The sequence below is a fragment of the Cornus florida genome, unplaced genomic scaffold, assembly GCF_030987335.1.
Source record: "Cornus florida cultivar Cherokee Brave unplaced genomic scaffold, ASM3098733v1 CherokeeBrave_3.0.0_Hap2_Chr03, whole genome shotgun sequence".
Taxonomy (NCBI): domain Eukaryota; kingdom Viridiplantae; phylum Streptophyta; class Magnoliopsida; order Cornales; family Cornaceae; genus Cornus; species Cornus florida.
Window position 1 is genome coordinate 4,276,664 of NW_026775573.1, and position 25,070 is coordinate 4,301,733.

The following is a 25,070-nucleotide window of genomic DNA, read 5'->3' on the forward strand; positions in this document are numbered from 1 at the left end:
TGGTCACCAATTGTCGATCGACGGGCCTTGAACCTCGATCTGACCCGATCACAAACTGTCGATCAACGGGTCTTGAACCTCAATCTGACTTCGCCACAAATTGTCGATCGACGGGCCTTGAACCTTGATCCGACTTCGCCACTGTCAATCGGTGAGCCTTGAACCTCAATTTGGCTTCGCCACATTGTCAATTGGCGTTCCCTGAACCTTGATCCGACTTTGCCACGAACTGTCGATCGACGGGCCTTAAATCTCAATTCGACTTTGCCACGAACTGTCGATCGACGGGCCTTAAACCTCGATCCGAACCTCGAGCGACAGTCTCAACCTTATGCCAAAACAATGAAGGGTATGGTGGGACTCTTCAAGGTCGATGGGACATAGAAGAGATTTTGGAATGGAGGATGGAAAATTAGTAATGTCTTGCTCACTAAGGCAAGACCCAATTTGAGGATAAGAGCAAAAGACTGGAATAATACAATTGCCTTTACGGTTTGCCATTTTTGGGTCACTCAATAGGAAAGGTACGCTTGGCAGCAATTCCAGAAATATAGGGATTATGGCAACATGACCCAAAGGAGACATGACCCTGATCCATTTTCAAGCTGGAGGCCCAACAATATATCACCTAAGTTACCTAGGGCTATAAAAGGAGAGCAGTGACAAAAAGGCAAAGGATAAGAGAACTGGCGGCAGCTTCTTCCCTACCATTGCTCCAATCGTCTCACTGGACTAGTTTTCTCTCCCTTCTTCCACCTTTCTGCATTTCTCATACTGTTTAGTGATATATTCCCGGACCCTTTTGACTATTCCACGACTGACAAGAAATAGGTATCTACACCTTCCACACACATGATACTCAAAGCTAGCCGGTTCCAAATCACGAACTTTGCTCCTTTTCAATTTATGCGATGAAGCCTGAATTAAGAAATCCTTCCAAGAATTAAGGTTAGTGTAAAACCCACACTCATGCTACAAGACATTCCATATGATTTTTGTCTACCCACATTGATGGAACAAATATATGTTCATCGTTTTCTGCAGCATTGAGGCATACTATGCATACATTTGGTTGCATTGTGGAGTGAAGTGCAGCCGATTTGTCTTGTGTAAGTAGTTTCTCTTAGACAGCCAATCATATATCTAGACAAAATGTAAAGTAGTTTATCTTGGATAGCTAACCATTGACAGAATATGTGCTTTGTATTGATGGTCAACATGGTGAACATAACAAATATAAAAATTATATACCATAACAAGTCGTATGACGAGCAGCATGAAAATTATATAACATAACAAGTTGGATCTGAAATTATAGAGACATGCCCGTTACTTCATGATTGTTTATAAACATATGATCCCATGGTCCCATGCACGTACTTTATTAATAATATAATTAATTCTCCTTGTTCTCCCTTCAAGTGTTCATCATTTCATGTTTAAAGTAGAAGAAGACTATTTAAGAAAAACAGAAAAAGAAATTAAAGTAGAAGACTTTTTTGTCCATTTGTTTCTGATTGTGTATGTATAAGCATATTGTCCCCATGCAGGCATGCACCTTATTTTTCATTGAGAAAGGGAAGGTAAATTCGTTGGCACAATATTGATGCGGATGCACTTCATCCATACAATTATTATTTCTCTTCTTATCTCTTTAATTTTTACCAAACCATGAAAATTTATTCCTTCCATTCTATCATTCCGCCACCCAAAATACTCCAATTGTCCAAAGAATTGATTCTTTGAACACTTGATGAGTTGGGATGAAGCTGTCCATATCAAATGAACAAGGTCTGAGAATTAATTACTATTCCTTCCATCCATGCTATGAAAATAATTTTCTTTTGCCTAATGCTTCAAAGATTATGTGGTAATTACCAATCTCGTATCAACATTGAAAGGCCTTTCACAATAGTTATTTTCTAAATTTTCTTGAGTGATGGAATTATTTAATTCAATAAGTGATCATTTGATATTTTGTAATTATTTTGCTTAATTTAATTAAAGTAAAAAACTAAACTTTTAAATTTTGTCATATACTAGACAAAACCTGTTCTGTAATACACAGTAGCTAATCATATACCAGACAAGATGTGAACAGCATAGTTGAAGAGGATTAAATTTCAGGCAAAAATGGCACACCAGACACTGGAATCCATAAATGGCCTTGGATGAAGTTCCTCACTGTAAAAGGGCTAGCTTCATGTGGATCTTTGAGCACATGAAAACCAGGCCATCTCACTCTTCCTGCAGTGGAAGCTCCACTCCCGGAGTTCATATACTCTCCGTAGTACAACGTTGAAAGACCAAAATTGCCTCTCCATTCTGTCCATCCCTTGGGATCAATCAAACCATCCATGTCCGTCTTTAGAAACACTGTCCTCGAGTACCTCCTCCATGGCCGGCCTAAGTAACTCTTGAACCGGCCTTTAACAGCACCAAACTCAGGTGCCGGTGCGATAATTGAATTCAGGATCGAAATCCCAGTAGTCTCATCTGGATCGTCCCTTGCCTGCGCAGTTATCATGTTGGATTGGTGATCCAGAGGCCTCCTCACATAAATGTCACAGTTTTGGAGGACCGCGGTGGCATCGCCAAATATGAAGTCCACAGTGCCATAGATGTGACAATCGCGATAGAATTGTCTCTGAGAGTGTACATACAGTGTGTCTTGGTAGCCTTTGAAGCTGCAGCGATAGAAAATCGAGAGGTCTGAGCTCACCCTCAATGCCACTGCCTGGTGTTTCTGTGGTCCTCCCGTGTTCTCAAATGTCATGTCCCTTGCCCAAAACCCATCACCAGACACCCCTGCACCAAAGCCAAATTGTGCTAATTAACAAATTAGACTTCAATTATTTTAGCCTTTCTGGCTCTGTATTAGCACAGGACACATAAGATCACAGAGTTGGGAGAAATTATTACATGGTCTTGACCACGTAGTCCCGGTCAATCACTAGGTGATATGTAAACAAATGAGTTGTCTTTATTTAGCTTTTGCTTGTGTGTCAACTAGCCATTGACCGAGACTAATATTAGTCTTAGGACCATGTAAGCCATTGACCGAGATCAATATTAGTCTTAGGACCGTGTAACCATTTTTTCGTTAATCCAGTACACAAGCCTCCTATCACCGTCCGGAGTGAGCTGGGAGGATCAGAACACAACTTCCCTGTATTAATACAGGGTACAAAAGTGCAAAATATTGTCATTTTATAAAGGATAATGCTTAACTACTTACCGGTGAGTAACTTCACCAAACTCACCACTTGTGTATTCCAATAACAAAATATATACCACATCAGCTTTAATAAACAAGGGGTGAGTAGGGTGAAGCTACTCACCGGTAAGTAGTTAAGTATCATTTAAAAAAAATTGAATTAATTCAATGCACGAACCTCTTGCCACCATTAGGTGGGAGTAGAAGTAATGGTGGCAGTAGAAGGATGATAATGCAGTCTACTTCTACATGCGGAGAGTATATTTTTCAGTTTTTTTTGTCTGTTTAGATCATGTCTATAACAACAATACACAACTATACGAAACGTTTCTTTCCATCACTAATAATCTTACCAAATGTGGCAGAGTTCAAAGTGCTTGCACCATCTTGGACACTTTGATTACCAGTGACGATTGTTTTGTCCATGCCATCGCCTACGAACATTACATTTTTCATGTTTTTTCTGATCTTCACTTTCTCATTGTAAACTCCAGATTTCACATAGATAATCACTCTCTCCCGCCTCCTACCGGCCATTCTTGCAAGTGCAGCGACGGCCTCGTTTATTGTTCTGAAATTTCCAGAGCCATCTTTGGCCACTACAAAGTCTGCATTAATGGAGGTTGCTGCATTCCATGATGCTAAGAGACCCTCATTTTGGCTAGATATTGGTTTCTTTTGGCCTCCTAAGTAAACAACAAATGGGGTAAAAAATAAAAATCAGTTTCAGACATGGACTCGTAACACTAAGTACACATCTGTAAAGTTTGCATGCATGACTCTGCCGTTTGGATTGATTGAATTATAACACTTAGAGCCAAATCTAGTCGAGTAATGCTACCCGACACTTGTTATGAACTTTGTCCTTTTGTTGCGATAATATACAAATATTAAGGTGAGAGATGAAGGTAAAAAAATTATAAATTCAAGGTTTGGTACCAAAATTCATTTAATTAATCTTGTAATCATGGGTCTCGCGGCTATTGAATCATTCATCGGGTGAGACCCACCAACACATTCCACGGTTGAGAGTCTTTTGGGGGACGGTACCCAGGGTGTTTTAGGATTTTTCGCCAAACCATAGAACAACTTATCATTATTCATAGACTTATCGAAGGGACTCATTTATATATATATTATGGGTTCAATTAAAGTTGTGCAACCAAGTCTAATCGGGGTGAGCCGGGTAGCCTAGTTGGTAGAGGCACTTCTCTAAATAGTATTTGAGTACAAGTTCGACTCACCCCATCCTCTTCCTCGCCAGGTAAAATATATATTTATACATGCATGTATAAATATATATTAGCAAATCATTCTCATATGTCATTCTTAGTAACAATACTTGGGCTTGGTGGCCTAGTTTTGGGCAGTACAACATTTAGACCATATGTTACACCACACATTGAAAAGATCATGAGGCTAACGAAACACTTACCGTTGCTTTTAGCCCTCCAAATTGTTTTGGGCCCATAAAAGGCCAGAGCATTTCTAAGCAACACAGTCAGGTTTTGAGCCACTTGATGGTGAGTCTCAGACAACCACCCCTTTTCTTCCAAGCCATCCAAACAAGTCCTATGGCTTGCCAGCGCGCCGCTGAGCCACGCTAGTGCGTCCTCTCTGCTGTAGCTCTCACCGGAGAGCAAGCGCGCAAGCCGTGGCTTGGTCTCCTCATAGAGCTCAACACAGTCACTTAGAGCCACACCAAGGTGACTCAAACCATGGTCCGGCCCATGTAGGCTGGAATTGGCTCGAGCCCAGTTCATAGCTTCCAAGACCCCGGCTCGGGCCATTTGGACCACCTCAAGTTGTTGGTTGCATGATAAAAGATTAGCCATGGCTAACAAAAGAAGAAGAAGAAAGGTGGTGAGCCAAACAGACATTTTGCTTTCAGTGGTGATATCATAACTTGAAACAGTGTTGAATTGCAATATATATATATATATGAAGCTGTTTGAGGAAGCAAACACATGGACCATTTATGGTCCTAGCCATGTGTCATGGGAGTCTAGTACAGAGTGAGAGAAGGTCATGGGTTCACTAATTGTGGCCTCACGGGAGTTGCATCCTACCGTTCTTAACTGTTGACATGTGTATCCAGTATTGAATTTGTTTTGAGAGAATTGAAAGGAACATATACATCTGATACCTATTGAACAATTAAATGAAGAATACTACTTGAAATAAAAGGTAAGGAATAGAGATGACAACAAAAATAATGTTGGATGAAGTTATTAAAAATAATTTTAAAAAATTAAATATAATAGGTGAATTTACATGTAACAAATTCTTGTTACTAATCCTATTCAAGACAAATATGACTATGATGATGGTTGCAACCATTCTCTTCCTTCCATTTCTATTATAATTTACAATATTTTCTCTTTTTTTCTTTCTACTTTTTCAAACGCAAGTGTTATTTGTTCAACTTCTGCACAGCAAAAGTTCACAAATCAACAACTTTAAGCTGCTACAAAATTGAGAGAAAAATGAACTCTCAAACTCTCTCTGTCCCATTTTAATTCTATTTTTTTCTTTTTCGGAGTCTAATTATTTAAGATACTGATTTTTATTATTATTTTTATTATATTAGTAGTGAATTAATTATCAAATTTACTAATCATTCCTACTGCCTGTTGATGTGGTCCAATCACAAATGCACAAACAATTTGTAATTACAAAATTTGGAAAGTGATGAATAAGAAAATTAGAGAGAGTGACTGAATATATTCCCCTAAAAAAAAAAAGGTTATTATATTTATTTATAACTTTCTTGATTTTGTAATTCCGAATTATTTGTGCATTTGTGATTGGACAACATCTCAGTAACAATGACCAACTCATCCGTGAGTAGACAAGTCTTTTCCTATTACATGAAAGTTAAATTAATAATATTATAAAAAATAGTATATTGACTTTTCAAATAATACATTTATTTTAAGACAGAAAGGATATGTTATTAATGAATATCAAAAATGTAAAAACGAAGACCAAAATGATTAAATTTTGCCAAAGAAGGCGTATATCATGAGCTGAACCCGTTAGTATTGATTTTTGAACCATTTTAGATCGAAAATGAATTCAGATAAATTAAAACATGCTATTAAAAATAAAATATAAAAAATGTTATGTTTGGTCAAAAGGACTGATTATATCCTGATTAGGTCTCATGTCCTGTCGTGAGAAAACGTTAGCATGGAAAATTGGTGAGACTGGTTGTTACATGCAAAAATTGAGTAACGCTCACCTTTTTGGCGTGGTCGAAGACTTAACTGCTTGAGACAGCTAAGGTGAACAAAATGTCGCAAAAATAATGACAACATATATAAAAAAAAACAAATTTCATTTATTTGTCTTCTTCTATGGATAAACTCTTATTTATGAAATTAAAGACAAAAAATAATAATAAATAAATAAATATATCAGCAAACCATGAAATATCAAATCCCTGTTTTTAAAACGTTTTCACTTAATTAGCAAATTTAACATAAAAGTTAATGTTATTTTGGCCCTTTTGGCATGATCTGGTTACATTGACATTTTATATAGGAAGAAATTATTATTTAGAAAACAAATAAACTTATCAATCAATTATTGTTTTGATGGAGTGAAAGAATTTTTTTTTTAATTTTTGGTTGCCAGGTCTTCTTGTTTCGAAAGAAGTGCAAAAAATACTCTTAAAGTATATTCTTTATAGTATTTTTATCCCTATTTTAAAAAGTGTACAAAAAACATCCCTAATCTTTTCACATTGTCCAAAAATACCATTCTTGACATAAATTAGTAATGTAATATTCATTTTGCCTTTTACTCTTCCGTAAATGCCCAAGAGAGTATATATGCCACTAATCTCATAATATATGAATGTTATGTGCACATTACTTTTTTTTTTTTTTTTTTTTGAAACTTTTTGCTCTATGCATATCTCTAAACTTTTTTTTTTTAAAAAAAATATCAAGAATTTGTAGAACAAGAATTTAAATTTATTGAGATTTCATTTTACTATTTACTTTTCTTTTTTTCTTTATTTTATTTTATTTCGTACCAACACTGTTAAAAAATAATAATAATTCCACTATCAGTGTATACTGATTTTCGGAGTTTGGAGCATATTTGTTTTATTTAGTTTGCACTTTATTTTCGTTTTTTATTTTTTATTTTTATCTTTACCTTTTTATCTTTTTTTTTTTCTATTTTTATCTTTACTTGTCTATAGTCGGTGTCCTCCAATAATGTCTTTTTTAGTCATTTTATAAATTAAATTTTTTTTATAAAATAGTTCAACAAGGTTAATTTAGTCAACTAAGGATTTAAATTTGTCAGATGGGTTTATTTGCACCAAATTGAAATTTTAGGAGTGTTTTTTGCATGTAAGGGACGTCCTCCAATAATGTTCTTTTTGGTCATTTTACAAAATTATGTATTTTTATATATTTTATAAAATAGTGTAGTAAGGGTAGTTTAGTCAACTTAAGATTTAAATTTTTCAGAGGAACTTATTTGTACCAAATTAAAACTTTATTAGTGTTTTTTGCGCTGTAAGCATATTTTAGAAGTATTTTATGCACTTGACCCAATTAAATATTACAGACAACAAGAACATAAATATTTTTAGTTAATTCATCCAAAATTAGGCCACGCTCAAGAGTTGCGGGGATTTCGATCAAAAGACCACCTATATAGAGAGTTTAGAATAAATAAATAATACCTTCACATTGACGGCATACAAAATTGAACTTTCGTGTAAAGTATTTATCAGGTTCCATACTGCCAATCATTTTTTCTTTTTAATTTTAGAGTTAATTATATGTACGGAACGTTTTTTTTTTTTTTGAAAGTAATCAAAATTTCACACGTACTCAATGCTTTTTTTTTTTTTTTTTTTTTTTTTGAATGGTAAAGCAAATGTATTAATATATAAAGAATTTACAGCATGATCCATAAGGCAAGTAGCCCACAAGTTAGAGTCCAACTAGCCCAACATCTAGAGACATATATAGAACAACAAGCTCCGCGAACAAGAAAAGACCCAAGAACAGCCATTGATAACAAATTCGAATCCGTTAGCAGTGGATGTACATAGCAATTCCGGTAACAACCTGCAGCGATGTACAGGGAACTTCCATCCTTCCTCTTTTTCCTAACCCAAAGACTTTACAAAACCAATTCAATGTCATATTTCCACTAAATACTTTGACACTCAAGGTTAAAACAAACGTGTCCAAATTTGCTGTATTCTTGCTTGAATGAATTGAAGACCCTTTTGTGGTCAATTTACTGTGGTCTTTCTTAATCACACACAGTACGTGTGTGTTTGTTAAACAGCTTAAACCTAATAATGAGACAGTCAATATTGATGTAATGAGTTCTTTCTGCATCTGCAGGTACGTTGCTTGTACCATTTTGCCATTTCACAAACGTTCGTGGAGGAATAAAGTTGATCTCATCGTCATCGGTCCAATTTGAGAGTTTGAATTTTGTATCAAAGAGTCAGAACCCAAGTGCTTGAATTTATGTTCCCAATTAAACGCCTCCATACTTGTTTTCAGCGATCGAACAAGAATTTGACAGTTACAATATAATCCTCGTTAGAGTCGAAAGCTAGTAACCACGTATTACAATTTCTAAAATCTCTACAAAGTTTACGTTCAGTCAATATCATCTAGATAGACATTATTTTTATTTTATTTTTTTCCTTTTTTTTTTGGGGTGAGGTATCTACATTTTTTCAGCTCCCTCGATTGAAACTTTTAAAAACTAGTAAATGTATGGAGGAGTATTTGGTTCGAATATCTTAGGGCCGTTCTTGTAATTATCTTTTTTATATATTCAGTTGCTTAAAATTTCAAAATATATATATATCTTAGGGGCCATACCTAAAAGAGGCATATGATATGGTGTTTGATAGTGAACTAAGGATTCTAAGAGACACGACACCATCATCGTCAAAATAAATTAAAGAAAAAAAAATATGACCTTGAAATGTTGATGAGTTAAATCCTTAAAATTTATATCAAAAGAAAAACATATAATTTGATCATTTAATACATTTGATTATATATATATATCATTAGAAAAAATAATAAATAAGATACAAATTTATTTAAATCTCATTTTTATCAAACTGACTTTTCATATTTTTTTTTAAATGCAGTTAAAAAAAAATTATTATTGATAAGTGAGATTGACATATAGTTAGTGACGTAGGTCTATTAAAAAAAAAAAAAAAAAGAAAAAAAAAAAAACTTTGAGGATTTATAAAACAAGGATTTGAATTTGTTGAGATTTCAATTAACTGTTTTCTACTAAAAAAAAAAATTTCTTTATTTTATTTTATTTTTTTCTTACCAAACACTGTTAAACAAAAAAAAAAAGTTAAATAAGTAAATAAATTCCAATATTAGTGTACACTTGGTTTTCGGAGTTTAAAGCAGATTTATTTTCTTTAGTTTTCACTTTATTTTTGTTTTTTATTTTTTATTTTTATCTTTACTTTTCTTTAATTTTAATTTTAATTTTTATCGGTACTTGTCAATTGCCGGCATCCTCCAATGATGTCATTTTCAGTCATTTTATAAAATTGTTCAATAAGGGTCACTTAGTCAACTTAGGGCTTGTCAGAGGAGCTTATTTGAACCAAATTAAACTTTATGGGTGTTTTTTGTACGTGAGGGACGTCCTCCAATAATGTTATTTTCGGTCATTTTACAAAATTATGTATTTTTATATATTTTATAAAATGGTTTAGTAAGGGTAATTTAGTCAACTTAAGATTTAAATTTTTCAGAGGGATCTATTTGCACTAAATTGAAACTTTAGAAGTGTTTTTTGCACGTAAGGGGTGTAATATGCACTGTACACATACTTTAGGTATGTTTTCTGTACTTGACCCAATTAAATATTACACACAACAAGAACATATATATTTTTACTTAATTCATCCAAAAATTAGGCTGCGCTCAAGAGTTACAGGGATTTGGATCAAAAGTGCACCAATAAAGAGAGTTTTAAATGAATAAATAATACCTTCACATTGACAGCACAACAAATGCAAAAATTACCAAAATACTCTCAAAAAAATTCAGATGAATTTACAAAATTGAACTTTGGTGTAGAGTATTTATCAAGCTCCATATTGTCTGTTATTTTTCCTTTTAATTTTAGAGTTAATACGTTCTTGATTTTTTATTTTTTATTATTATTATTTTTTTGGTAATCAAAATTTCACTTTTCTTAAATATATATATATATATAAAGGTCTTTTGGTTAGGAAAAAGAAGAAATCCAATTCGATCAATGTCATATTCCACTAAATACTTTTGACACTTAGGTTCTGTTTGGTTAGGTAGAATCAATTAGAAAAGAAAGGGAAGTGAAAATTTTGTAACATTTTTAGAATTTGAATAGAATGAAAATGAAACGTTCTGCAAAATTTGAATTCTCGCAACCCGTTATTTTCACAAAATGTTTCCTGCCCAAAACAGGCAAAAATAAAAAAAATTCGTGAAAGCTATCTTTTTATTTTGCATTCCTATTTTATTCACCAACTATATCGATAATTGTAAACCACCAATAATTATTTTATTTTATTTTTTACTGGATTTTAAAGAATTACAAACCAATAATAACTTTATTGGTGGTAGAGTTTGAATTAACTTAGACTTCTATAAATTGTAATTTGTAAGTGTCAATTAATTGAAAACTATATCATTTTTTTTTTAGATATATATTACTACTAATTAATTCTTTATTATTCTACTATTTATTTTATTATTTTACTATTTTTGTAAAATAAGAAAAATACTCCATATAACATAAAGACAATATAGGTAAGTACAAATATTTTTAGTAACTTTTATGCTCTTCAATACAATTTTTTTGAATAATTTCTACCTTAACCAAATGCATGCTAGAAAATAAATTTTTTTTTCATTCACTTCACTTTTCATTTCTTTTATTTTCTTCTTAATTTTATCTAACCAAACATAGCCTTAAGGTTACAGCAAACGTGTGCTTCTAGCTTGAATGAATTGAAAAGTCCCTTTTGTGGTCAATTTACTGTGGTCTTTCTTAATCACACACAGTACGTTTGTCTTTGTTAAACAACTTAAACCTAATAATGAGACAGTCAATATTGATGTAATGAGGTCTTTCTTCATCTGCTGCTTGCTTGTACCATTTTGCCATTTCACAAACGCGGAGGAATAAAGTTGATCTCATCCTCATCCATCCAATTTGAGAGTTAGAATTTTTTATCAAAGAGTCAGAACCCAAGTGCTTGAATTTCTGTTCCCAATTAAACGCCTTAGAACAAGAAATTGGTTATTGCTCCTTTACATACTTGTTTTCAGTGATCAAATAAGAATTTGACAGTTACAATAATCCTCATTAGAGTCAAAAGCTAGTAAGGACGTATTACAATTACTAAAATCTCAACAAAGATTACATTCAGTCAATATCATCTAGAGACTCTTTTTTTTTTTTTTCTTATTTGTTTGGGGTGAGGTATCTAGATTTTTTCAGCTTCCTCGATTAAAATTTTTAAAAACTAGTAAACTAATGCAGTATCTGGTTCGAATATTTTAGGGGCCATTCCTAAAAGAGGTATATGATATGGCCAAATTGCATCTCTTCGATATTGAATTAAGAACTGCTCTAAGAGACACGACACCATCATCGTCAAAATAAATTATATAAAAAAAAAATTTAAGCTTGAAATGTTGAAATTCCCATATGAGTTACGTAAGCTATTATCTTAAATCCTTAAAATTTATATCAAAAGAAAAACATATAATTTGATCATTTAATACGTTTGATTCATAATATATATATATATATATATATATATATATATATATATATATATATTTGTTTATCTATCATTGTTAAAAATAATAAAGAAGATACAAATTTATTTAAATCCCATTTTTATCAAACTGACTTTTCATTTTTTTTTCTATGACTTTTCCTAGTTGGTTTACCGTTAACTTTTCAAGCACAATTTCTCATAAATCATTAATAAGTGGGATAAAATGCACTTAAAAAATTATTATTGATAAGTGAGATTGACGTGTAGTTAGTGACGTCTATAAATTTTTTATTTTTAGCAACTATATATATATATATTAGAAGGACAATTGTTGAATTTAGTAAAAGATAATTAGACACCCCCATTCCAATTTTATTTTAAATATTGGGACATTGATTTAGAATCCTTAAACTGCTATGTTATGACTTTAAGGGTAATTTTGATATTTTGTCTTTTGCCCCCTTTTTTAAATTTTTTTTTTTTTGCTAATGGTAAAGTAAGGTTTTTGAATAATATGGGAGTAATTGTACATTTTGCATATTATTAGGGGTTTTTTTTGCACTAAAATTATATATATACATATATTTATTTATCTATCATTGGGAAAAATAATAAAAAAGATACAAATTTATTTAAATCTCATTTTTATCAAACTAAATTTTCATTTTTTTTTTTTCCATGACGTACTTTTTATATTGGACAATACGGCCCTTGCTCCGGATTTTCGTCCCAACTAATTTTTAAGAAAATTATTTGCATTTAGTGAAAGTCGGACCTCAAACGTAATACTTTACGAGACACTAGGGTCAAGTGATCGACATTGCCACTTAAGCAACCCCTTGGGCACAGTTAGTGAATTGGAAAGAGTAAATAACATAAACCTTAGTTTCGATTAATAAAATGGATTACACACATGCATTTAAGCCTTAATTTCTATTCCTCATCCCCCTCACACGGTTTGTGACATCTAATTTTCTTTCAAAAACCATGTTCCTTAAGTGGCAGTTGCCAAGTCAGAAACATTACCATGCACGACTAATTTAAAATTCAACGAGGAAATTAAATTGTCAATTATTTCTCCCAAGGATGTATTAGTTGTGTAACAGCTAGCCAACTATATCTGTATCATCCAATTTAGATTTGGTAGTTGATATGCGATATACTTAATCAAGCAATTAAATACACATACAAAGCACACATACATAATGTGTGTGTGTGTGCGTATATAGTGACGTCTCTATCTTTGCTAGTGTTTTGTAATGCTAATTTATACGTACGTGTAAGGAAATATATACGAAGTCATATCTTAATTTTATACATGTAAGTCATGTTTACATACACCCTCTTCCACCTTAGCTTATCCGAATATTGTTTGTTTTGTTAGTAAACTAACTACGGAGTAATTGCTAGTCTGCAGTACTAATTATTTTTATTAATTAAGGCTCCGTTTGTTTTGATCTAAAAAATATTTTTTCAGATAAAATATTTTTTTAATTTTTACTTTTTCAGTGTTTGGTAAAAGTCTACCTCTAGGTCAAATCAATCGGGCGGGATATGTAAAATAACTAGTCAAAAATTGATGGATAAATTATTTTATTAAATTTTAATTTTTTTTATAAATATTTTACGACAATCAAATTCTAAAAAATAAAAAAATATTTTACGTCCAAACAAACGGAACTTAAGTGCTCCTTCACATGGGATCAGCCAGCAAACTTGCTTTGAATGGATTTGAGGATGCAATTCCCAAATTCTCTTCTGCTCATGATGAGCAGATATCTTTATGACGTCTCAATTCTCAACTCTATAATTCACACACAAACACACACCCACGCACACATATAATTTATATGCAATTTTTTTTTTTTTTTTTTTGGTAACTTAATGCATCGGGAGTACAGATGACATGATATCATTTATTAATTAAACACTAATACGTAATAATATGACTTACTAAAATAAATTCATTCTTGTAGATATTAATAGACATGATACTCCCTAAGTCACACAATTCTTTATATTTTTATTATGTATGACATAATTTTATTGTTCTCACGTTTTCGTTCTTAAATTCGCTCACTTCAGCCTCGCTTTATCTAAGGTATTCCTACTGTAACATGTGCTCCTATTCTTTGCACGAACAAAGGTGCCTAGTGGACCCACCAAAGAGATGAGGTCCCCTATCCTTTGCTTGCTCATCTTGGTAACTTCATTCAACAAAACATTTATTTGAATATATATAAAAGGATTGATCAATAATATAGTGTACAGGAGGACCTAAATACTAAACCATGTACTTAGAAATGTTGTGTTCTTTTTTTAATTTGTTAGGTAGTGTGTCGCCTGTTCTCAGGTTCTATCCATTTACTTTTGGTATAGCATTTAATTTAATTTAATTTAATTTAATAACAAAGGTGTGAATGTATTGGAACAGTGGACAGGACCAGAATAGAAGATATGAATGAAATGACATCTACGTACTCTTAGAAGTGGTCAAGCTATATTAGTAGGCAACATTTTTTAATCATTAACTTTTTATTTATTTTTATTTTTTTAGTGAATTCTCATAATTAATATCTGTAAGAGTTAAGATTTAGTCAACTCTTCTTTATCCAATAAGAATGTCAACCTTGTAAGAGTTGCAATGAGATCCACTTGTACTACTACTATCAATTTGAAATATATATATATATATATATATATATATATATATATTTCAAATTCGTTATTAGAATGAATCAACAATGCTATTAATCATACAATGATTAAAAATTACATCACTTAGACAGAGAATATATTTGTTAATATGAATAATGGAATAATCTACAATTCTGTTGCCGGCACTCCTCCATCCCAAGCCAACATCATATGTGCAAGGGCCACTCAGAAATTTATATTTAGGAGGACGAAAAATAAATATAAATAAAAATAACATAAGGAGAAGATAAAAAAATATAGTTTATATTGGCATTTTTTTTAATATAAACATGGATTTCTAAAAGTAAAGCATAAAGGTCGGCCCTGATATTTAATTTCAACTATTTTAGAGCTTTATAAATAGGATTTTTAAAAAAGGTTTGAGACGGCCATGGTCCCAGAACATATATATATATATATATATATATATATATATATGTCAGGCCCTGCATATATACACAAATATTTATGCATATATACGTAGCATCACTTTAGAACCAGGGCCGGTGATCAACTTAATTGCTGTTTAATAAATCATTTCAGTATTATCTCAATAATTTAAGTTATTATTCAATTAAGTACATTTAATAACACAATTTATATATTCTTACAAGAATGAATTTCACTTAAAATGAAATAAAATTTAAGTGATTTATACGTCACTTGTTACTAAAATTCATATTTTTTAAAAAAAAAATTCTTAAATTAAATTAACACATAAAACTTAATACTTAAAAAATGAATTCTTATAAATTTAGGCACTTAAAAAATTAATTTTTATTTTTACTTTACAAAGTCACACCATAGAACCTCCTTAAGTTCATATAATTGAAGTAATTAAATTGAGAAGCCTATACATCCTTTATCCAATTTTTCAGAGCAAGGATTTATACAAATAATAATAATAATAATAATTTCCTAGGTGTATTAATTTTGACAAGTCATAATGCATGGAAGAGTTTACACAATTAATTTAATTCTGCGCTAATAATTTCAACAAGAGTTAGGCAGTCAAATATATATACGTTTCCAACCTGTTTACATATATTCTCCAACTGTCATTAATTCAAAGACATTCATCTTTCTAATTAAATGTCTCTCTCAAACTAAATTAGTCCAACTTAATTTTATATAATATTCACCAAATTAATGCTTCAACTTCTTATGTGCATCTAGAAAAGGTAAATTGACTACAACCGACTTGAACAGATGAAACTTTATTCACATGCATAAACATAAAAATAAAAATAAAAATAAAAAGTAATGCTACTTAAGCACCTCTATATTTTGTTGACAGTGGTAGTGCCGGTTCTTTTAGAACATTCTATAATTTACTGTCGGACAAATGCAATCATTCGCAACACATTTATTAAAAAAAAATTTAAATAACCTCTCAACAAGTAATACCTACCCACGATATCATCTCATCGGTGTCTATTGATCATTTTATTTTCGTGTCCATATATCAACTAAGCATTGATCATTATATTTTCGCATCCATGTATCAACTACTCGTAAGTTTTTCTATGTACAGTGATATTTCATATATATATATATATATATATATATATATATATCAACCTAACAGTCATTTTGTTTAGCTATACTTTAGAGTAAATGTTTGAACATTCTTATCTCTTCCTTATTTAATGAAACAGTAGTCATACGCAGCATGCATGTGATCAATATAAAGCAGGCCGAAAAGGTCAACGTAGGCCTCAATTTTTAAAAGAAATATATGTTACTCTGCAGTTATTTACAATAATTAATCTAACAATCACTATATATATATATATATACACACACACATCATATGAAGCGTGTTGATCGATGAGCACTCTCTGACGAGGACAATTAACAACATGCAGTTAATTTGTATTTTTGTTTCCATCACAAAATTAACAAGCCTTTCTAATTCAAAATTCAAGACATCAATTATACATATTGCATACTAGTTAATTAAGTGGTTGTTTTAGCTTGTTTGTGATGGGTTGTTGCTTTGTAGATGCTGTAAGGCTGCTCTTTGCCAGGAAAAAGAAAAAGAAAAAAAAAATTCAATTTAATTGATTCTAGTATTTTAAAAAATTCTAGTATCTAATAAAGTTTTTTTTTCCCCCTTAAAGTAGTATTTAAGAAAGTTCATTCCAAGTAGCTTTTTATTATTTTGGACTAAATCCCAGTAGTCTATAATTGAATTTTTCAAGACAGTAACATGCAGGAAATTAACACGACTTTTAATTATTCCTTTATTATTTTTAAAGACTCCGCTATTCTGAATATATAAGTAAATGTTATTTATTAATTTGGATCATCAGTCCCATCATGAATATGAGTTCAGCCCAAAGAATAAATTAAAATAATAAAAATTAATCGTTGGTATATGCAAAATCAAATTGCTGGAATATTTTGCGGGAAAAAAATAGTATCAATTATTTCAAATTTCAATGTAATATATTAGCACGGTTCATGACTGATTCATTGAATAATATTGCACCAGTATATTAAGAATGGTTATAAAAACTCAGGCAATAACGGTGCAACCTTCTTATAATACGTACTGACCAAAAAAACCTAGCTTGCTTCATGTAATGCATGATTCATTCATTAAGTATATGTCATTAACCATGCTAATATATTCATGTGTGTATTTATGTATGTATGAATATGTCATGAACGCGTTTCGTGACTCTTCCGATCGATTTCCTCAAATCTGAAGTCAACACACAACAAATTATTAAAAGAAATAAATATAACCTGTTATTCCTCATAGGAATTTATTCGTCTAGAATATAAAATAAAATAAAATAAAAACCTAGATATTGCCTATTTACTATTTTCGTTATGAACCCTTAATTAAATAATCAAATTATAATAAAAAAGGAAGGTGGTGCATCACCATCACTAGTACTTTTTATTAGTCACCCCTTGGTTTCATTGCTTCTATATAAAGTCATGAAATGAACACATAAACAACACATAACCCTCACGAAACCTAGCTTATTACTCTTATAGCAAGCTTGTGATCATTAATTCCCTTCATAAGGTCCAAAATTCGACGCGATCGTCACGCCAAAAATGACATTTCGATTGTTTGAAATCCTTGGATTGTTGCTTCTTTTTCTTTCTCCGATTGTATCTGGCTACACAGCCACTGAAATAAAGTCATGGTGTAGCCAAACACCATATCCCAAACCCTGTGAGTACTTCTTGAGCCATAACCCCAATTATGGCCCTGTCACAAAAAGGTCTGATTTTTTTAAGGTGTCACTACACCTTGCCCTAGACCGTGCCCTAAATGCCCATAATAATGCATACAAGCTCGGCTCAAAGTGTCGTAACGAGCTCGAAAAAGCTGCATGGTCTGATTGTCTTGAGCTCTATGATTACACTATTTCGAGGCTCAACAAAACCTATGATCCTAACACTAAGTGCTCCCAAGTTGATCAACAAACATGGCTCAGCACGGCTCTAACCGACCTCGAGACGTGCCGGGCCGGGTTTCTGGAGCTAGGGGTTTCGGACTATGTGTTACCCATGATGTCAAATAATGTGACCCAGCTAATTAGCAACAGTTTGTCCATGAATAAGGTCGCGTATGGTGTGCCAAGCTATAAAGAGGGGTTCCCCACTTGGGTTGGGGGCCATGACCGGAAACTGTTGCAGTCATCGTCTCCGGCCTCTCAGGCGAACGTCGTGGTGGCTTCGGATGGGTCGGGGGATTACAAGACAGTGAAGGAGGCAGTCGCTGCAGCTTCGAAGCGATCGGGAAGTGGAAGGTATGTGATATACGTGAAGGCAGGGACATATAAGGAGAATGTTGAAATTGGAACAGGTTTGAAAAATATCATGTTGTTGGGTGATGGTATTGGGAAGACTATCATCACTGGAAGCAAAAGTGTTGGAGGAGGCACTACCACATTTAAATCAGCCACAGTTGGTAAGTTCAAATTAATCTTAATTATTTGTTATTTATAATCCTAGAACTCAAGATATTAAATTACAACCAAAAAAAAAAAAAAATACCTACAAAATAAAATAATGAGCTCGTCCAAACGGACAGGCTCCCAACGAGACTGTTTTATATTTTGAACTCGTGACTTTCAAATCTAAGTCCGCCTTCAAATTACTAAAAATTATTTAAATAAGTAAATCATCATATAGATGACTTGGGCTATGAAATAATTTCTCAATAAATAAATAAATATTAGACAAAAACTTATAAAAGTATACAAATAAATTAGAATCAGCTAGACTTCTACAAATACTATTGATGAATTTATTTAGGATACAAAGAAACCCATTACTGTTCAATAATTTACTAATTTATAATTTTTAAGAACGTCGTGCATTCATTTTTTAATTTGCAAAACAAATCTAGTAGGCACTTGTCTCCTCTTTTTAATTGGATGGTTGACATTTTACTATTTTAGGCAGCAGGCAAAATTAAATAAATAAATTTATATATTTGAAATATTATATATATTCAGTTCAATTGATATTTTTGACTTCTGTATTAAAATGACCATGAAGAAGACATTTCTGATTTTGAATGTCATGAAGAACAATATTTTAACTACAAAGAATATGTCTCTCATTTATGGGACCATTTCTGAAATTACCAAGTGTGGATGGTCTTTGGCTTCAAAGGGTGGCCAATAAGCTTTATAGATTGCTTTAGAAGCAAATTGACCAATTAACCAAAACTAACACATCATGATGTCTATGTTTGAGACTTTTTAAAACTAGACAACAAAGATAGATAGCTTATCCATTGACAAAATATTCAGTTTTGATGACTTTTTTGGCTTATAAGTACTACATTAATTTATTGCTGCTTTGAATTAATAATACTAATTCCGACCTTGACAAAATCTTGTTTTAAATTTAATGAATTTCAGCTGCGGTTGGAGATGGATTCATTGCCCGCGGCATCACATTCCGAAACACCGCCGGAGCGGCAAACCACCAGGCGGTGGCTTTCCGGTCAGGCTCCGATCTCTCGGTCCTTTACCAGTGCAGCTTCGAGGGGTACCAAGACACCCTCTATGTCCACTCTGAGAGGCAATTTTATAGAGAGTGTGACATTTATGGCACGGTCGATTTCATTTTTGGAAATGCTGCAGTTGTGCTTCAAAATTGTAACATTTATCCACGAAAACCACCTAACAAGACCAATACCATAACAGCCCAAGCTAGGACTGACCCTAACCAAAACACTGGAATTTCCATCCACAATTGTAAGGTCACGGCGGCTTCGGATTTAAAACCGGTTCAGAGTTCGGTAAAAACATACCTAGGGAGGCCATGGCAAAAATATTCGCGCACAGTCTACCTTAAGACGAGTCTGGATAGCTTAATTGACCCGGCTGGTTGGTACCCTTGGGATGGCAATTTCGCTCTTGATACATTGTATTATGGAGAGTATATGAACACGGGTCCGGGTTCATCCACGGCTAATAGGGTAAAATGGAAGGGCTACCATGTCATTACTAGTGCAGCCGTGGCGGGTAAGTTCACCGTCGGGAGCTTTATTGCCGGAGGTTCGTGGCTGCCGGCCACCAAAGTGCCTTATACATCCGGACTTTGATTGTTTTAGTGTTGCATTTTTAATTGTATATGCATGTTTGATTAATGTCTTGGCAACGAAGGTACTAATTTGAGTTCCTTGTTGCACAAAAATAAAATTAATTGTGTGTGCCCAATTATCAGTTCTGTAATAGAATTGTAATTCTTTTTTCTAATAATGATGAATGTCATTTGTTGTCATCCTAATCTAGTGGTTTTCTCATTTAATTAAATAGTTGTGATGATCATGCCTTGGATGTCATGGATGAAAAATTCCAACTTTTATGCGGGTCCACCTGCAATTTGTCACAATTAATTAAGATAAAGATGGTGACATCATTGGCAATTACTTGTTCTTCTTTCTATGTATCTCGGTCAAATTTCTTTTTTTTTCCAACTAAATTAGTTAAATTAAGTGACAATTCATTGAAGATAATTCAATGTGTGTATATATATATATATATATATATATATAAGATTGAAAACTGAAAGGGATATTATATATCAAATGCCTGCTAAACCAAACTTCACAATTTTCTTTATCTGGCCAGAAACATCTAATTGATACTGTGAAATTTGATGCTGATGTATATGACAACATTCACGTTATCCGATTATAGATATGAAGATCTAAATTTTATATCCAAGTGTTATTATATATTAGAAGTGATTATACATAAATATCTAAAAGATTTACTAATTATTTTCCTTTTAAAAATATATAATATGAACGTTATAGTAATAAATTCAAGTAGACTTAAAATTGAACCAAGTGGAATTTTTATGTAATTGAGTGCATCAGATTAATTATAATGGTTTTCTCATTTAATTAAATAGTTGTGATGATCATGCCTTGGATGTCATGGATGAAAAATTCCAACTTTTATGAGGGTCCACCTGCAATTTGTCACAATTAATTAAGATAAAAGATAGTGACATCATTGCCAATTACTTGTTCTTCTTTCTATGTATCTCGGTCAACTAAATTAGTTAAATTAAGTGACAATTCATAGAAGATAATTCTATATATATATATATATATATATATATATATATATATATGGATAAATAAATAAATCAAAGTAGGCTTAAAATTGAACCAGTGGAATTTATATATAATTGAGTGCATCAGATTAATTATAATGTCAGATTATTATTAATTATATTCGAACTCATGGATCAAATAATGCATCTTAATCTGGCCTTATGTTGGTGAAATTCAGATTTTGATCCACTTGGTTTTTTTATAAAGACATTAGAAAATTTGAGAGACTATAAAGGTTACTCTAACTTCTTAAGTTCTGTTTGTGTCTCTGTATTTTGAAGTGTCCTAGGACCAATCCACTCCCTTCTATGTGTGTGTGTGTGTGTGACCCTAATGTGTAGTAATTTAAATAAATAAATAAATTACTAATAAATAAACAAAAACATGAGGCCTGAAGCTCAACCAGAGTCCACCAAGTGTTGGCCCGGCTTGAGCCCGTTACGAGCTAGCCCAGCCCAGTCCAATAAGAGGTGTGGAAAAAAGGCCAGTGGTAGCCCAGTAGGTTGTACTATACATGGTCAAATAGCCCACGCTTCCTTAGCCCATTTTCGAACACCAATGACCCAAGGCTACCAACATCATAGACCAAATTTATAAGGGCCAGACTCAACCCATACGGTCATTTTGTAGACAAACACAACGGTCAGAATCTCCTTCCAAACCTGTAGCCAGAAACCTTCAAGAGTTCCGTCAAGGCCCGCAGGGCTGGGCCTGGGTTTCTTAAAATTTTAAAACCCACACCGGGCCGTTAACCAGTCATGGTCCAGCAGGTTAGGGCCTGGACTCCAAATTGGTGGCCAGCCCGGCATGAGCATGGCCTGTACTTACTTTATTGGAGACAAGTGATATCTCCCATTACTGTATTGTAATTTTGGTATTTCTAGGATCAAAAAAAAAAAAAAACAATTTTTTTGAAGTTGCTTTTATAAGAATCGGTAACTGTAAGTAGAGTTAGGTTAGTGCACAAGATTTTTGTCACTACAAGATTTACAAAGGTTTAATGTAAGTAACCTTCCCTCCATCCATATGCCGAGAGAGCATTTTCTGCTCCGAACTCATTATTTGTACTCCCTCCGTCCCATAAAAAGTATCACTCTTAAGGAACCGTGACTCTCACAAATTGAACTGACACGATTCCCTAAACATGACACTATTTTTGGAACGGAGATAGTATGTTATAATGAAATAATTCAACTGTAAAATCAATAAAAGATAAAATTTAAATGAAAAAACTAAAAGCACAACTTTAATTCGATAGATATTGAACATATATATATTGGACAATACTTGCTTATTCACTAATAAATAGGAAGTTCATACTTAAGCTGATATGTCCCTACAATATAAAATAATACTATATAAAAATTAAAAGATTTGAGAGGTTATTTAGATTAAACCCAATATGATCCAAATTTTACATTTTGTCCATGGAGAAGGGGATCTTGTCGAAAAAAACCATTTTAAGTTAAAATTCTGAAATAAAATAATATTACAAAATACAAATAAAACTTTAGATGATTAATAGAAAGAATAACTATAAATTTAATCATACATAAATATTTGTCTTCTGCCAAAAGAAAAAGAAAACAAGAAATAAGTAATAATAATATGGAAAATGATAGGGTGGAAAATGATAGGGTCGCCGAATGATTTTGTTGAATAAGTCCCGAATCTGACGTGTTTTTGTCCACCTCATCAACTTAAAGAGTTTTCAAAAAATAATTGTTTAACACGTGATAAGTATAGCCAATTACATCAAATTCGGTATTAATTCGAAGATATCTTTTCGGTTCCCTTATCATTACTTTAATATTATATCCTACAATCAACAAATAATGTGAATCAGATTTTATGTAATCGGGTGTACTTTAGATAAAAAAAAAAAAAAAAAAAAAAAAAAAAAAAAAAAAAAAAAAAAAAATGATAAAGATATATAAGGATTACATGTTAAACATGAAAGATAAAAGTCAAAACTTCCCTTATTAACCGATTAAGGTTTAGCAGAATAGTTTGAGAGAAAGAAAAAGAAGGAGAGTTAAATTAGGATTTGATTTGCATCTATTTAGATTGACCCATTAAACAATCAAAAATTTTTATTTTTATTATTTTTTAATTTTAGACGCACTTGTCACGTTACTTTTGGACCAGGGATAAGTATAGGGATGGCAACGGGGCGGGTTTGGAGCGGGTTTCCCTAAATCCCGCCCTGCCCTTTTACTTTTTGTCAAGTCCATACCCGCCCCGAGACCCGCGACGGGTTAGATTTTCATGTCCAGCCCCGCCCGTTAAGAAATACTGTGCCCCCGTGCCCGCCTCGCTAACAAATTTTTTTCTCCCACTTTTTCGAACTTAAACTCCTGCTATTTAAATATGCAAAGCCTAGGAATGGCACAACATAAATAAATTATGTATCCCAACAAAAATAAAAAAATAACATGCACATCACATAATTGAGAACATAATAAACAAAAATAAAAGTTTAATACAACCAAATCACAAGAAGTTCTAAGCTCTAACTTCCACCATAACCAAAATAAAAGCATATTTAATACCAAGTTTACATCCCAAATTAGGATTATAAGAGATGGGTAATTGGGTAAGCCGCTAAAATAACTTATTAATATATATATATATATATATATATATATATATATATAGTTATATGCGGGGCGGGGCGGGGCGGGGCGGGGCCCATAGGATATGTATATTGAACCCTTACCGGCCCCGTGACTCTCGACGGGTACAAAATTTGTATCCATATCCGCCCTAACGGTATAAAAAGTGTTCCCATATCCGTTATTAACGGGGCGGGGCCCCGGCAGGGCGGTAAAAATTGACATCCCTAGATAAGCATGTACTGAGTAGGCAAGTATTAAAAATATCTTCTTGTACATTGCGTGACACTAGGAGAATGAATAATTAAGCTAGAAATTGTAGCTTAAGATGGTTGAGCCCATGACCCACTTCAAGAGTTCAACATCACACAACGAGTGACCTTCCCTTTCATCTGACATTTTCCACTTGCCCCTAATCGTTGAACCTTCATTGTTCCATAAATGTATAATCTTAAATACAGCATGTTAGATTTATTTCATTATCATCGTCATTATCATCATCACTGTCACGTATTAATCTCGAATGAATGAGTCTATCAATAACACAATAGCTCTATTTGTAAGAATTACTTTTTCCCTTTTCGATAGGTAATCAACACAGACAAACATTGATTAGACTATAATATGTGAGGGTCGTGAAGCTCGAACGGCTGACCTTTTTTTCTTTTCTTTTCTTTTTTCTCGAAAAGAGAGTTCATATCACTCAAACCAATAATTCAATTATTTTTGTAAGACTACCATCTAATTTCTATCTAAATAATAAAAATAACAATGTGATGGATTCTGCTGCTACAGTTTTTCACCTTCATTATTGATGTTCTCGCGGAAATAGAAGAACAAAAATAGAGAGAGGCTGATAAACCGATCAACATGTCACTAGATTCAACATTGTCATTTTTTTTTCCCAAGTTTCCTATGACCATGTCTAACTTTTTAGTTCTTAAAAAAATTAGTGTATGACATTACGATTCCAAATTTGAAATTTCATTAATTTATTGCTAATTGTGCTTCTAAGTAGAATGTCATAGAAAATTTGGTTTAATTTTATAAAAATTTAATGTGCAAATTGCATTTTTTTTTTAATTTTTTAATTTTTAAATTTGCAAGTCTATTGTTCTCAACCTT

General features: G+C 32.4%; 2 protein-coding genes across 2 annotated transcripts; one reads left to right on the top strand and one right to left on the bottom strand.

Annotated features, from left to right (window-relative positions):
- Positions 1-2,029: 2,029 nt before the first annotated feature.
- Positions 2,030-5,052, bottom strand: LOC132300966 (probable pectinesterase/pectinesterase inhibitor 36). Its single transcript, XM_059798268.1, has 3 exons — positions 4,653-5,052; positions 3,571-3,903; positions 2,030-2,808 (listed from the first exon to the last, which is right to left on the bottom strand). The coding sequence occupies exons 1-3, from the start codon at positions 5,050-5,052 to the stop codon at positions 2,117-2,119; spliced, it is 1,425 nt and encodes a 474-aa protein (XP_059654251.1). The 3' UTR covers positions 2,030-2,116.
- Positions 5,053-17,688: 12,636 nt separating this feature from the next.
- Positions 17,689-20,492, top strand: LOC132299123 (pectinesterase 2). The gene is made up of 2 exons (XM_059795586.1): positions 17,689-18,657; positions 19,619-20,492. Exons 1-2 carry the CDS (start codon positions 17,796-17,798, stop codon positions 20,305-20,307), a joined length of 1,551 nt encoding a protein of 516 aa, XP_059651569.1. The 5' UTR covers positions 17,689-17,795; the 3' UTR covers positions 20,308-20,492.
- The last annotated feature ends 4,578 nt before the right edge of the window (positions 20,493-25,070 follow it).